This window comes from Diabrotica virgifera, chromosome 8, assembly GCF_917563875.1.
Source record: "Diabrotica virgifera virgifera chromosome 8, PGI_DIABVI_V3a".
Lineage (NCBI taxonomy): Eukaryota > Metazoa > Arthropoda > Insecta > Coleoptera > Chrysomelidae > Diabrotica > Diabrotica virgifera.
The window spans coordinates 186,268,156-186,284,375 of NC_065450.1; the positions used below are offsets into that span (position 1 = coordinate 186,268,156).

General features: G+C 33.3%; 1 protein-coding gene across 2 annotated transcripts in view; it reads left to right on the forward strand.

Moving 5' to 3' along the window:
* LOC114343599 (chondroitin sulfate synthase 1) overlaps positions 1-16,220 on the forward strand; it is a 228,513-nt gene that overhangs the window by 191,582 nt on the left and 20,711 nt on the right. For both annotated transcript variants that reach the window (XM_050657674.1, XM_050657675.1), the window contains exons 5-6: positions 7,431-7,611; positions 12,980-13,137. In XM_050657674.1, coding sequence (XP_050513631.1) covers positions 7,431-7,611; positions 12,980-13,137 — 339 coding nt within the window. The remainder of the gene's footprint in view (positions 1-7,430; positions 7,612-12,979; positions 13,138-16,220) is intronic.

Genomic DNA, 16,220 nt, shown 5'->3' on the forward strand with positions numbered 1-16,220 from the left:
TCTCTTTCTTTACATGGAAAATTACGTGTAGTAAAATTCTCACTGGTATGGAGATGTAAACATTAGTTGACAATGATATTGTCATCATTAACATAGAGATGGCTATTTCTTTCAGTTTTTGAGTGTTCTTGGATAACCGTTACTTGTATAATCGCTTAAATTATTAATTCCGTTAATTAATAGGATTATTTTTCACTATGTATTCAGAACTCACAACAAAGAAAGGTTACAATGTGTTGTATGAATTGATGCGACATGCATAGATGCAGAGATATGAATAAAGACGTGTAGTGTACATATTATGCTTTATAGACTACGCATTTGATAATGTGATAAGCACGAAAAGATAATAATTGAAGTACTCCATAAGATCGGAATCGACTACAGAGACATTCGAACAATATCGAGTCTCTATTGGCGTCAAACAGCTAAAGTGAAAGTAGGATCTACATTGACCAATAAAATTGAGATCAAGAAGGGGGTACGGCAGGGCTGTATCTTGTCTCATATTCTCTTTAATATATACTCAGAAGTATTTAAGACAGCGCTGGAGGAAAGCACAGAAGGCATAAAGATAAATGGAGAAATAATTAATAACATAAGGTATGCTAATGACACTGTGATGCTAGCGAGTAGCATGGAGGGACTGAGTTGCCTAATGAGTAAAATACAAAAAACAGGTGCACAATTCGGACTCAGACTAAACATCTCAAAAAATAAATGAATATTAGTAAGCAAAACCCAACAACGAACAAGACAACTGATATTAGACAATCAAAGAATTGAGCACGTGGATTCGTACATCTACTTAGGAACAACAGTTAACTCAAGTTGGGATCAAGCAAAGGAAATACGTATCATCATCATTCTCTTTGCCTTATCCCTATGCAATGTCGGCTTCCCTAATTGCATTTCTCCACACAATTCTATCTTGGGTCATATCAATATTAATCCCCTTTACCACCATGTCCTGCCTAATCGTCTCCCCCCACGTCTTCTTTGGTCTTCCTCTCCTACTCCTTCCAGGAATCTGCATTTCAGCAATTCTTCGTATTGGATGATTAACGTCTCGACGTTGAACATGACCAAACCATCTCAACCTATGTTCTCTCATTTTGGCATCAATTGGTGCCACACCTAGACTTCCCCTAATATATTCATTTTTAATTTTATCTTTTTTTGTCACTCCATTCATCCATCTAAGCATTCTCATTTCCGCCACATGCATTCTTTGTTCCTCTTTCTTTTTCACTGCCCAACATTCAGTTCCGTACATCATAGCCGGCCTTATGGCTGTTTTATAGAATTTTCCTTTCAACTTCATTGGAATTTTCCTGTCACACAACACACCACTCGCTTCCTTCCACTTCATCCATCCAGCCCTAATTCTACTGCATGCATCTCCATCTATTTCTCCATTACTCCGTAATACCGATCCCGGGTACTTAAAACTATTGCTTTTTACAATTAGTTCACCATCCAAAGATACCATTTTATTTGTAGTAACTCCATCTTTAAATGAGCATTCCAAATACTTTGTCTTTGTCCTACTAAGTTTTAAACCTTTTTCCTCGAGAGCTTGTCTCCACTGTTCCAGTTTTTGTTCTAAGTCGCTTTCATTATTTCCTACTAACACGGAAAATAGGTATAAGAATAGAAATACACAACCAAATACGTATAAGAATAGAAAAAGCAAGAACGTCGTTTACTAGCATGAAGCAAATTTTCATCTCTAACAGACTCACCCTACCTCTCAAAATCCGACTTCTGAAATGTTCTGTATTCCCGGTTTTGTTATATGGAATGGAGGCGTGGACAGTGACCGCAACATTGACGAAAAAAATAGAGGCCTTCGAAATGTGGGCTTACCGACGTATATTACTTATAAAGAAAAGAAAATAATCGTTTTCGTTTTGATTCAATTCGAGTCTCTTGCCATCCTCTGACACCGTGTTTCGGGGTCTCTACCCCTTATCAAAGAGGCTATGCAAGTAGACTGAATTGAATCAACTCGAAACGAAGAAGAACTTCATATATTAAAATATCTGCAGCAGAGTGTGGTTAGACTGTCCTCTAACGGGGAATGACAAAATAAATAAAAATAAATTTCGACCACGAGTCAGGATTCTGTTAACCGAGATACGATAGTACCAAGCGGCGACGGTGTCAGAGGATGGCAAGAGACTCAAATTGAATCAAAACGAAAACGATTATTTTCTTTTCTTTTTCATACCTTACTCAGTTTAGAGTACAAAATGACCACGTTTCGTTAAAGTATTCTGAGACGCATTGTTGGAGTGCTCCTCCTAGCGGCGCCGCTTGGTACTATCGTATCTCGGTTAACGGAATCCTGACTCGTGGTCGAAATTTATTTTTATTTATTTTATATTACTTATATCCTAGACCGAGCACGTGACCAACGAGGAGGTACTACGCCGGATACGTAAAGAGAGAGAGGTAGGAATAGCTATAAAGAAAAGAAAGTTGGAATACTTGGGTCACGTTATGAAGCACAATAAATACAGTGTACTACAGCTGATTATCCAAGGGAAAATATACATCAGAATGGGGTCCAGGGAGGAGACACTCGTGTCTTCAAAACTTGCGGCAATGGTTTGGATTGTCATCTGCCGAACTATTCAGATCTGCCGTAAACAAAGTCAGAATAGCCATGTTGATTGCCAACGCTCGCAACGGGCAAGGCACATAAAGAAGAAGAATGTATTCAGTGATTACAATAATTTATATACTATACAATAAAAACTAATAATCGAGAAAATAGAAAAAGTGGTAAAGCGATTTTAATAATATATTGTTACTATGGAACGCTTAGATTTTTAAACATCTTTAACAACAAAATACTTGGATCGCAGATTATAAACTGGTGTATTCTGTACTTGGATCTTCCATAAATAATAAACAATAAATAACTTGTTATTAATTTCACGTCTTTAATCAATTATTTTTCAAATACACTATAAATATTATTTAATAAACAACTCAAAATATTCCTGAAGCCGTGTCAAATATTTAGTAGGCTTGTTTGTCACTATCTTGTCACCACATTATATTCGACTGAGTGCGTTGTATGACAAAGATAGCGAATGTTCAGCACGGACATGGTGTTAATTTTTTTCGACTCCTGGAAAAACTAATAAATATTTTTGAAAAATTTAAATGTAGAATGAAAGATTACATCATTACCGAAAGTAGAAAGTCTCTTAGAATAAGCAAAAGGTTTCTTTTGAATGAGATATTTGAAATTAAAAATCACTCTCAATTTTCTCTTCTGTTTCACCCCTGTAACTTAATTAAAATAAACATTATAGAAGTTTTCAAGTTTGGTTTTCTCAGGATTAGAAAAAAAAATGAATGCATTTAAAAATCATTGGAACGAAATTTTGCTCCTACTCTCTTAACATTTATTTTATAACCTTTCTTAACAATCGGAAATAAACTTCTTAGTTTATGAACTAGGAGAAAGTGTTAATTAAGTTGTCTTAACGAATCTTTTAAGCAACATGACAGGCAGAAGATTTTATATCAAGTGTGTCCACAAATGTGGATTTTATATCAAGTGTGTTTATATCAAGTGTGTCCATCAAATTCATATCAATTTATCCCAACGGTGAAGTGTGTATGGATGCGAGTGATATGCCGCATTCTCCAATTTATTTAAAAGCCGAATCGATTTAAAAGCATTTGATATTAAGTAACACTCTTATCGAAATTTGTTCCATGTTTAACAGATTAACAGAAACCATGCTCCTGTATGATGTGGTGTGTATAGCTCAGAAAATGATATTAGTAAATCATTTTCGTTTATGGCTATAAAAGTAGATGGTACTTTTGTAGCTATCCTTTTATGAATTTGTATCAGCCACACTATCTGACGAAGTATAATAACACTCTAGTCATACCGATTAATACATTGAAGGTTCTGACGAATTGTGCTCCATGCTCCATATATTTGGTTTTCAATTCATATACAGGGTGATTGATTAGTGGGGTAAAGCTCAATAATAGATCCCCTATAGTAATAGATAGAAAGATACTCCCCTATAGTAATAGATAGATATTCGAGAGAAAGATACTGAGAAAAGTATATGGCCCGGTGCAAGAGGAAGACGGCACAAGGAGAATCAGGAGAAATGACGAGGTTAATGATCTGAATGAAGGGTATGACATTGTAAGATTTGTGAAAAGTCAAAGACTGTCATGGCTGGGACATGTTCAGCGACAAGAAGACATGAAAACGACAAAGAAGATGTTACAGTGGAAGCCGGTAGGAAGGCGGAAAAAGGGAGGGTCCAGGACGAGATGGTTGGATGACGTGGAAGACGACCTGAAACCCATGAATATAAGACAATGGAGGAGAAGGGTCCAAGAGAGATCTGAATGGAAGGACATATCCAGACAGGCAAAGACCCATCCAGGGTTATGATGCCAAAAGAAGAAGAAGAAGAATAGTAATAGATAGCAATAAAAGTTAATAACAAAAATTGTAGCCAACTTTGAGCTTCACGTTACAAAATTAGTTAGAATGTTACAGGTTGTTCGATAACACAGTGGCAGACCAAATTTATGTTTTTTTAAATGGAACACCCTATATTTTATTTTATATTCGAAATTCTGTTAACTTCTCCATCACAAAAATATAAAGATAAAGGCAGTTTTTGTTTATATTCGAGTCAGAGTTGGACCACCATCTCCATATAGCTATTTCAGCATCCTCATGCATCCTCAGTGAAGCTATGCAGTCACAACTCTGAAAGGAATATAAACAATCTGCCTATTTAAGGGAAACCATCGCAATACAATGATTCCACCTTTTGAGACGCAATCTAGCGACATCTCTCGTATTACGAGGAAAACAACGAAAAGCCCTAGATACAAAGTTTACCACTTTTTAAACAATTAGAATAATTGAAATAAAAATATAATAAACAATATTTTAAATCTAAAACTTTTCGTTAATAAACTGCTTTCTGGCTGCATCCCGTATCTCCGGATTTTACAATATATAATCACAGAGACGACGAAAATAGGAGAAAGCAAGGACACTTATGCCACGCATTTACCTTCTCTTCGTCTAGGAAAAGAACTGAAAGACAGTTTCTAAATACTCAAAACTGAGTAAAAATGGAAAAGATAAAGGCAGTTTTTTTTATATTCGATTCAGAGTTGGACCACCATCTCCATATAGCTATTTCAGCATCCTCATGCATCCTCAGTGAAGCTATGCAGTCACAACTCTGAAAGGAATATAAACAATCTGCCTATTTAAGGGAAACCATCGCGATACAATGATTCCACCTTTTGAGACGCAATCTAGCGACATCTCTCGTATTACGAGGAAAACAACGAAAAGCCCTAGATACAAAGTTTACCACTTTTTAAACAATTAGAATAATTGAAATAAAAATATAATAAACAATATAATAAACAATAAAAATATAAAGGTTTGTTATGTTCAAGTTGAACTCCCTGTATAAATAAAAATAAGCACAACAGCAATGATTTATTAATGCCATATTTTTTTATTTATTGTCAAAATTTTAAATAATTATTGACATTGCTAATTTTCTTTATATCAATTAAGCCATGACTGAATTGACAATTGAGGATTATTGATTTTCAATCCGGTAATCAATGTAACAATGTAGCAAATAAAGAACTAAAAATAATTTATTAGTAATACATTTTACAAAAAAAAATACAATTACAACATACAACATTTTTGAAACATTCAAAAACTACTTTTTTATTTAAATGTAACAAAGAGAGAAAATTATTAATGAATTTTACAAAAAAAATACACAACCACAAAATACAACATTTTGTGAAGACAATTAAACACTACTTTTGTATGTAAATGTAACAATGTAACAAATAAAGAACGAAAAATAATTTATCAGTAATACATTTTGCAAAAAAAACATGTTTGAAAAAATTAGAAGCTACTTTTAATAAAATATTTTTATTATTTAATTACATAAGGTGTTCAAAATTACCTCCTAACACATTTATGCACGCCTAAAAACGATCATTGAATGAGCTACTTACTCTACGAAGCATTAGTAAATTAACACATCGAAATACACTTTGTATTCTATTTTTCAGCTCATCCCTTGTTGTTGGAGGTATTTTATAAACTTCATTATTAACGTAACCCCAAAAAAAATCAGTTCAGTTTATTAAATTCTGGTGATTTGGGTGTCCACGCTACTGGTCCATTGAAAAATGAAAATATCTCGAAAACTAATAAATTTAGACATAGGGAATGTCATCTAAAAATTAAAGAACGGTAATGGTACTTTTCAATAGTGATATAAAATACAGGGTGTTCCATTGAAAATTACTGAGAAAATAATGTACTTGCGTTTTGACTCACCCTGTATTTGATATAAAGAAAATTAGCCATATCAATCATTGTTGAACATTATGACAATACGTAAAAAAATATGGCATTAATAAACCATTGCTGTTTTGCTTATTTTTATTTATACAGTAAATACCCTGTATAACATAACAAACCTTTATATTTTTGTGTTGAAGAAGTTAACAGGATTTCTAATTTAAAATATAATATGGGATCTTCCATTTAAAAAAACATAAGTTTGGTCTGCCACTGTGTTATCGAAACATTCTAATTTTGTAATGTGAAGCTCAAAGTTGGCTAAAATTTTTGTTATTAACTTTTATTGCTATCTATTACTATAGCGGATCTATTAAGCTTTACCCCACTAATCAATTACCCTGTATGTATATTTACTTCAGTCGTGAAGTATTATTTCTCCACCTTTCTTTACCAATTTTTGTTATAATATGTAGATATGTATGGTAGGGCATATTTCTTCATTATAGTGATTTTTAAAACGTTTTTACTTCACTTGTTCTTCGTCTGTCTCATTGTCACTTTGTCCGAAAAATCTTGCAATCGGTTTTAAACATACTTCCCGACTAGCTAGATATCTGAAATTTTCAGAATAGCTCAGAACTCGATGACAATGCAATATTCAACAGCCTTTATATTCATGCATTGAGTTTTATTATTCCAAAAAAGCATAGTTATTTTAATACTGTTGCACTAGAACTTATATGCGAAGTATTTATCACCATACCTAACATCCAATTTGGTCTAGTGGCTAGGATACCCGTCTTTTACCCAGGAGGATCGGGTTCGATTCCCGGTATCGGAAAATTTGACATTTTGATTTGAAAAATAATTGTTTTTATAATACTTTTTTTATATTGTGTCCTATAAATAATAAAAACGTGGTGTTATAAAAAGTTTATTTTTATAATAGTTTATTTATTAGTATCTTTTCTAAAACGATAGTATTATTTATAGAGTATATCTTAAATTTAGTTCTGTTATCATTTTTTTGTTTTTCATTTCATTATCAATCATTATTTTTTGGTTTCAGGGGCTGAAAATTCAGAAGTTAGAACAAGAAAGTATTCAACTGCATCGAGACATCGCATCATCTATGCAGGAAATGGGATACCGAGTCAGTAGCGTACACTCTGCCGATCTTGCCAAAAATTTGCCACTTTTTCCTCATAAGAGAGGTTCAGACGGGTACTTAGGAGATACTAGTATTTTAGGTAAACCATAACTAAACGTAAAATGTCAAAACATTTAACCATGCATTTAAATTTATTTACCATGCATTTATATAATTTATAGTCCAGAAAGCCACTGCGCATCCGCTGGTAAAAATATTCTAATTCGGATTTTTTGCACAATCTTACTCAATAAGGACCCCTTTTAACAAATTTGCATGTTACCAGGACCAAAAGTTGGTCAAAAATTTTTTAAACGTTGTTTTTTTGTTTTTTTCCTAAAATTATTTTTTTTGCATGGAACAAATTTTTTTTTCGGTTTTTTGGATCATTCCAAACAGAAAAGGTCTTTAGTGACTTTTCTCTAAAGTTGATAGTTTTTGACATATAAGCGATTAAAAATTGAAAAATTGCGAAATTGGCCATTTTTAACCTTCAAAAACTATGTGAAAAACTGAAAATTTGAATGTTGCCAAGGTAGGTTGATATTCTTTAAACATCAATTGATGAAATTCCGAAGAGTTTTTTGCAATACAGTATTCAAAACTCCTTTGTTTTTTAATTGCTAATCAAGCGTGCGCGACACTATTTTTCACCGTTGCATGTGTATGCAGTATGGTGCAAATGAAAGGAATAAATTCGTTATTTCGTAAACCGGCGACTTTAAGGAAAAATCCCGAAACAGGTCGATTTTTATTTTTATGTTATGATATTATGACATATATGGTATACTAGTGACGTCATCCATATGGGCGTGATGACGTAGTCGATGATTTTTTTTAATGAGAATAGGGGTCGTGTGCTAGCTCATTTGAAAGGTCCTTTAATTCTCTATTCAGTAATATAAACATTTGCATAATTATTTATACAGGGTGTCCAATAATTTAATTTTTTTGTCAATTTGCCATATGATTTAATTTAATAAAAATTTTTTGGACACCGTGTGTAAATCATTATGCAAATGTTTATATTACTGAATAGAGAATTGAAGGACCTTTTAAATGAGCTAGCACACGACCCCTATTCTCATTTAAAAAAATCATCGATTACGTCATCACGCCCAGATGGATGACGTCACTAGTATACCATATATGTCATAATATCATAACTTAAAAATAAAAATCGACCTGTTTCGGGATTTTTCCTTAAAGTCGCCGGTTTACGAAATAACGAATTTATTCCTTTCATTTGCACCATACTGCAGACACATGCAACGGTGGAAAATAGTGTCGCGCACGCTTGATTAGCAATTAAAAAACAAAGGAGTTTTGAATATTGAATTGCAAAAAACTCTTCGGAATTTCATCAATCGATGTTTAAAGAATATCTACCTACCTTGGCAACATTAAAATTTTCAGTTTTTCACATAGTTTTTGAAGGTTAAAAATGGCCGATTTCGCAATTTTTCAATTTTTAATCGCTTATACCTATATCAAAAACTATCAACTTTAGAGAAAAGTCACTAAAGACCTTTTCTGTTTGGAATGATCCAAAAAACCGAAAACAAATTTTGTTCCATGCAAAAAAAATAATTTTAGGAAAAAAACAAAAAAAAAACGTTTAAAAAATTTTTGACCAACTTTTGGTCCTGGCAACATGCAAATTTGTTAAAAGGGGTCCTTTTTGAGTAAGATTGTGCAAAAAATCCGAATTGGAATATTTTTCCTAGCGGATGCGCAGTGGCTTTCTGGACTATATTACATACATATAGGTACAATATACAGGGTGTTTCATTAAGAATTACTAATCTCGGAGTTCTAGATTCTAGAACTCAAAATATTAAGATTTAACCCAAATCACTTAAATAAAATGTGGCTCCTTACTAAGTAACAGGGTCAATTTTTATTTGAAAAAAAAATTTTTATTTAAAAATTTAAAAACTATTTTTGCTCGGTATTTTAAAACTATTCGACATATCCTTTTCATACTTGACGAAAAGTGTAGATACTATATAATCCGGTCAACATAGACATCAAAATGCTTGGCAAATAACAAAAATTGCCGGAGAGCCAAATTTTGGTGGAGAGCTAGGGTATACCATAACAAATAAAGTTTAAAAAGTCCCCATCGATCCCATGTGTGCGTCAAAAGTTATTCGGGGTCAAAGGTCAAAATTTGAGATTTTTTGGATTTTTTTCGAAACGGTAAGTTTTATCAAAAAAAAACCTTAAACCAAAGTTGTAAATCTTAAAATTCTCTACAAAAATAGTCCTTACTATTTTTTTCCTAAGAGTTGCCATTCCTGAGATATCGCGATTCAAAGAGTCACATTATACATGATATGCACACGTTTCCACACCACCTGTGAGGTAGTGTACTCGGCGCGTTTTTTTTACCGTGGTTTCCCCTGTAGGCCTACTCCACTAACTGTTTTGACAATTTTAGGATTATTTAAGGAAACAATACCGGTCAAGTTCTAGATATTACCTTATTATTGATATTGATTATTGATATTGCTATTGATTATTAGATTAACTGTTGTTTTGATATCTTTAGATATTTTAATCAGATTCATATTCTTGAAAGTCTACTTCAACAGTCTTCACAAGTCTTCTTCGATTTCATCTTCTTCCTCTTCCTCTTGCTAGATGTTCAAAAATTGTTCAAATGTGACTCAGTCATTGGTATCTTTTTGGAGCTCCATAAACCGCAAGAAGAAAGCGAATTCCTTCTGTAATTATTGTTTGCGGTGTAGAATCAAGTTCTGTAAAAACTTTACAGCAGTCAGTCAAATCTTTTTTTTTTCGAATAATTTAAGTACTGACGTTTTGTCCCTTCTGTACATTGCGGACGTAGTGTCGCAGCCGGTTATCGCATGTAAAAATAAAATGTACTTTTGGCATTTGGGATAAGCCGATAAACTATTCTAAGAATATATCTCTGTTCGCTGTTGAGCCCTTCCAGGTTTCAGAAAATAAATATCTTTATCTACTGGAGTCCTTGCAGTAATCAGTACCAACAAATCAACACCTTCACCAACTACAATTGTTGTGTTTGTTGCCTTAAATTTTTCAATTGCTGTCTCAATTATAAGGACATCTGCGTCATTTTTAGCTTGTTTCACTTTAATATTCGCAACTGTTAATTTGTCAGTTAACATTTCAGCTTTCTTCTTGCGGTTTATGGAGCTCCAAAAAAAATTATTTGTTTTGATAAATACCGATACTTAACTTTTGTAAAAAATACGCGAAACAAGAAACAAGTACAACTATCATGTCTTCCTCCAACATCAGCATCTGCTTTTTAACATTTGTATCGAGTATATTATCAAGTTCAAACATGGCTAGGCAATGAACTGAATCCAGAAGACTGGGGTTGGAAATTAATAGATAATACTCTGGAACTGATTAAAACCTTACTCCCACCTGCTCCAGAAAAACTCCTTAACACTATTTTTTGCAATTGCAAAAAAGGTTATAGTGCCAAATGTGGATGTAAAAAAGTCGGGTTGCTGTGTTCTCTAGTGTGTACCAACTGCCAAGGTCAGTCTTGCTCAAATGTCCAGTTTAGTACAACAGAGGAAGACTCCTGTGATTTTAATGAAGAGACCAATGACTCAGTCACATTTGAACAATGTTTGAACATCTAGCAAGAGGAAGAGGAAGAAGATGAAATCGAAGAAGACTTGACTGTTGAAGTAGACTTTCAAGAATATGAATCTGATTAAAATATCTAAAGAAATCAAAACAATACTTAACCTAATAATCAATAGCAATATCAATAATCAATAGCAATATCAATAATCAATATCAATAATAAGGTAATATCTAGAACTTGACCGGCATTGTTTCCTTAAATTATCCTAAAATTGTCAAAACAGTTAGTGGAGTAGGCCTACAGGGGAAACCACGGTAAAAAAAAACGCGCCGAGTACACTACCTCACAGGTGGTGTGGAAACGTGTGCATATCATGTATAATGTGACTCTTTGAATCGCGATATCTCAGGAATGGCAACTCTTAGGAAAAAAATAGTAAGGACTATTTTTGTAGAGAATTTTAAGATCTACAACTTTGGTTTAAAGTTTTTTTTTCGATAAAACTTACCGTTTTCGAAAAAAATCCAAAAAATCTCAATTTTTGACCTTTGACCCCGAATAACTTTTGACGCACACATGGGATCGATGGGACTTTTTAAACTGTATTTGTTATGGTATACCCTAGCTCTCCACCAGAATTTGGCTCTCCGGCAATTTTTGTTATTTGAAATGTCTATATAGACCGGGTTAATACACCATATGAAATTATGTTAAATAAACGTTTCTGGCTATTACCAGAGGCGTACGACAGGGGAAAGTGCATGGTTGACCATCCCCAAATTCTACGCCATTGGCGGAATGACCATTTTATCCCAATTTTTAGATTCTCCAACATTTTATACGTAAATAACATACTCAACTTTCATTCATTCATTCTTAACAATAAAATCATTAGTTTTCGAGATATTTGAAGTTAAAAATTAAGCGGCAGAATACATTAATCAAAATAACTGTGCCGTTACATGTTACTTATTGACTTAATGACTACTGTTACTTAATGACTTTATCGTTACGAGTGGAGAGTATATTATTTACATAGAGAGAGAGGGTATTGGAGAATCGAAAAATTGCGCTAAAATGGCGATTCCGCCAGCGGCGTAGAATTTGGGAAGGGTCAACCATTCACTGTCCACTGTCGTGCTCCTCTGGTAGTAGCCAGAAACGTTTATTTATCATAATTTAGTAGGGTGTAAAGTACCTACACTTTCTGCCAACTATGAAAAGGATGTATCGAATAGTTTTAAAATACTGAGCAAAAATAGTTTTTAAATTTTTAAATAAAACACCCTGTAGCTCAGTAATGAGCCATATTTTATTAAAGTGATTTGGGTTAAATTTTAATATTTTGAGGTCTAGAATCTGCACCTCAGAGATTGGACATTCTTACTGAAACATCGTGTATTTAATCTTAACACTCCCTAGAAGTTGAAGCCGATTTTTACTTAAAAATTTTTTTTTGGATGAGGATAACTGCATTCATATTTTACTATCATTTATAATCTTAATTTAACAATTTTTGATGGGTTTTCTTTTTTTTTTATCTGTTTTTATCCATTTTTCCCACGTGTACGTATGCGTGGGAAAAATGGACGCGCATCTATTTTTTTTTTCTAATGGTGCCCCACCTTTTTCCATCTTTCATCCTACCTTAGGGCTTATTTCCTACTTACTTTAAGCTCTCCTTACTTTAATCTTGATTTGAAATAGTTTAGATTATTCGATCTCATAATAATTTCACAGTTTCACACATTTTATAAAACACAAACGCCTTTATTATGCATGCTTAAAATGGATACCTACTTTGAATAATCTAGAATCTAGATTAAGCACAACCTTTAAAAAACATAATTTAATAAAAAAATTCAATTTTTAGGTGTGCCAGCTGGATTAAACAGATATACCCCAAACTCATTAGAAGATATTTTAGAATGGGAGCTTATCTCCAAAACTTTATATACTCATAGAGATTTAAATCCTAGAAAGAGAATAGGTTCGTCCATGAAAGAAGGTTTAAGTGATGTAGTTAGAGAGGTAAGTAATTTGTATAAATATATTATTAAAGCAGTTTCGTAAGAATTTTTGCTTATAGGAAAAGTCTCTTGACGAAAAAGAAGAAATATTAAAAATCTAGAACGTTGGAGCCTAAGGTTTGAAAAATTAAAAAATGTATATAAACAAATTGTTAACAAAAAGTTGAAAATTTAAGTAACAGTAGTATTTGAATAGTTCTGCCGTTCAGTTTAAGTTTTTTTAGCATTCAATATAAAGTTGTTATCAAGTATCGTTATATGGTTTGCTATTTTCAAATAAAATGATTAAGTATAAAGATGTGTAACATTGGTGACAACGGTGGGATTGAAGAGTTATTCAGTAATTGTTAATGGTTAATACAAGATCTACTGAATTCGATCATGATATGGATAGGTCCGGACCACCGCATGGTTTTTAAAAATGAAAGATGAAAGTAGAAGTGTACGTAAGAAGAGAAAAAGCATCGACAAGAAGAGGAAGAGAAGCGTAGGCAAGAAGAGGAGGAGAAAAAGATAGACGTAGAAAAGTAGAGGTAGAAATCATAAATAGTTTATCTTAAATTCACGCAAATTTTAAGTTAGGGGAAGTCAAATTACTAGTGGAATAGACAAATTAGAAGAACAACAGAACGATATAAAAACCGATTTAAAAAAAAACATAATAGACAAGTAACAAAACTATTTATAAAATAAAATAAAACAATAACAAAACGATTTAAAATCTAATTTAGAAAGACAAATTGTTGAGTTAGCAAGGCCAAAGCTTCTTTATCTATTATTGTTTCAATAACTAATGTTGAATCTGAATAAACAGCTTCATCATCTTCCATAGTTGAACCAAACACAATTAGAACTGGAAAATTTTTAAAACCACCTACATTCGATGGTCAAACCCTGCAGCTAGAGGAAATGGCTCCAAGGCTTTCTTTTTGAGAAAGAAATGGCGATTGGTAGTGTCGCTTCGAGGGCTTGCAGCAACCGTCTTGCCATTTCTTCCCCAGGATTCACCAGGTTATACCTCACTTGTTCAAGATTTAGAGACAAGATATGGTCAGCAGCATGTAAATCAGGTTTTCCAAAGCCAGCTGAAAGTTTCATATCAAAACCATAACGAAAGCTGGCAAGAATTTAAAGCCGATATTAAAAAATTATTGCATTTGGCATATCCTCAGGCTCCTAAATAATTTCTGGACAAGTTTCTGAAGAATATCAACCCAGGAGTATGAGACAATATTAGATGATGTTTTAATTGTGAAAGAATAAGACATTTGTAAAATAATTTCGGAAGCTTATCCCAGGCAAGGAAAGAAGAACCAAAGAATGAGCTTAGAAGGTCGCCTATATCGACATCTAGAAGCCCGTCACATAGTCCTACTAGAAGTTATAGATCTCTAAGAAAGTGATTTCCCACAACTGACTACAGAACGGAAAAAGATACCCTGGAACCTGAAGTTGCCCATTTGAAGGAGCAACTAGTGACTAGTAAAAATAAATTATAAAAGTTAAGAGAACAGGTGTCAATTCCGCAGAATGTGTTAAATGAACAATTATAAGAATTCCAAGATGCTTTGAACGAATTACAGGTTCAAATCCTTGAAGAAAAGAGAATGTAACTGGAGAAGTCAGTCTCAGGATGACCCCCACTAAACAGCATGAAGATAATGATCCCAGAGTCCCTGGAAAACCTTAAAAAGAGTAAAAACAACGATAATGACTTAAAAGGCATATGAGAATGGCTTGAGAATGGAGTAAAACCTATTTGGCAGGAAATAACCAAACATAGGCGAACTATAAAGGCGTACCGGGATCTCTTCCTTTCCAATAGTCTATTGTATCGGAAGAAAGTCTGGATGGAGTAGGTATGTACAGTTCAGTAATAATTGGTACTCTCAAAATCACACATTAAAAGTGTGTTACAAGAACTTCATAGCAGTTTTTTTGGAAAACATTTTAAAGTCAAAAAAATACTTGCCAAAATGCGAGACAGATTTTACTGGATCAATTGTCGCCGAGATGTAGAAGATTGGTGTAAGAAATGCAATCTATGTAACGGTAGAAATGGTCCTAGAATAAGTCGTGGTAAAATGGCACAATATCTTTCCGGGGAGCCTTTTAAACGACTTGCAGTGGATATTCTTGGTCCACTTCCAATGACAGATAGGAAACAAGTACTTGATGGTGGCAGTGGATCACTTTTCAAAATGGCGTAAAATTGTAGCCCTTCCTCATCAAGAAGCGATTACAGTAGCAGAAACATTCATAACATACGTCGTATCAAGACATGGAGTTCCTTTAGAATTACATTCTGATCAAAGGAGAAAATTTGATTCTCGACATTTTGCGAATATGGTAGTCTGTTGAATATATATAGTTCAGCTCAACAGGCCTCAGGGGCCCAAGGCTTCACGGCTTCAGTCTGTTGAATACATTCTATAAAACATGGAACTTTGAACATTTAACATTGAAGACAAGAAAAGATCCAATGACAAAACTTTATGAGACAATGTCCATACTTTCTCTGTTATATGGATGTGAAAGAGATAAACTCTAGAATTTACAATCCAAGATAGCAACATGAGATTTCTCAGAAGACTAATAGACATTACAAGACTTGATAGGCAGAGAAAAGAAGACTTGAGACAAAAGCCTAATATCTACTCGATCAATCAGAAAATAAAAATACAGAACAAAATAGAAACGACATAGTAAATTATAAATCGAAAAGAAGAAATGTACAAAGAACAAAACAGAACAAAATAGAAACGATATACTAAATTATAAATCGAAAAGAAGAAGAAATGTAGGTCGCCTGTTGAAAACATGGATTGAAGTTTGATGCAGAAATAAGCAATAAATGGATTAATCTCTGGGTTAAAGGAGGATCCCTGGATCTAATATCAGAAATGAATAAATGCCCATAAAGACAATAAATCAGAGATGTTTTATAAAGTCAATTGTAAGTAGTGTAAGTCAACATACATTGGACAGACGCATTATTATCTACATTGAAGAATTAATGCGCAAATTTACTTTGGTCATATCACTAGAAGGAAAGACGGCATGGAAAGACTGTTCGTTGAAGGT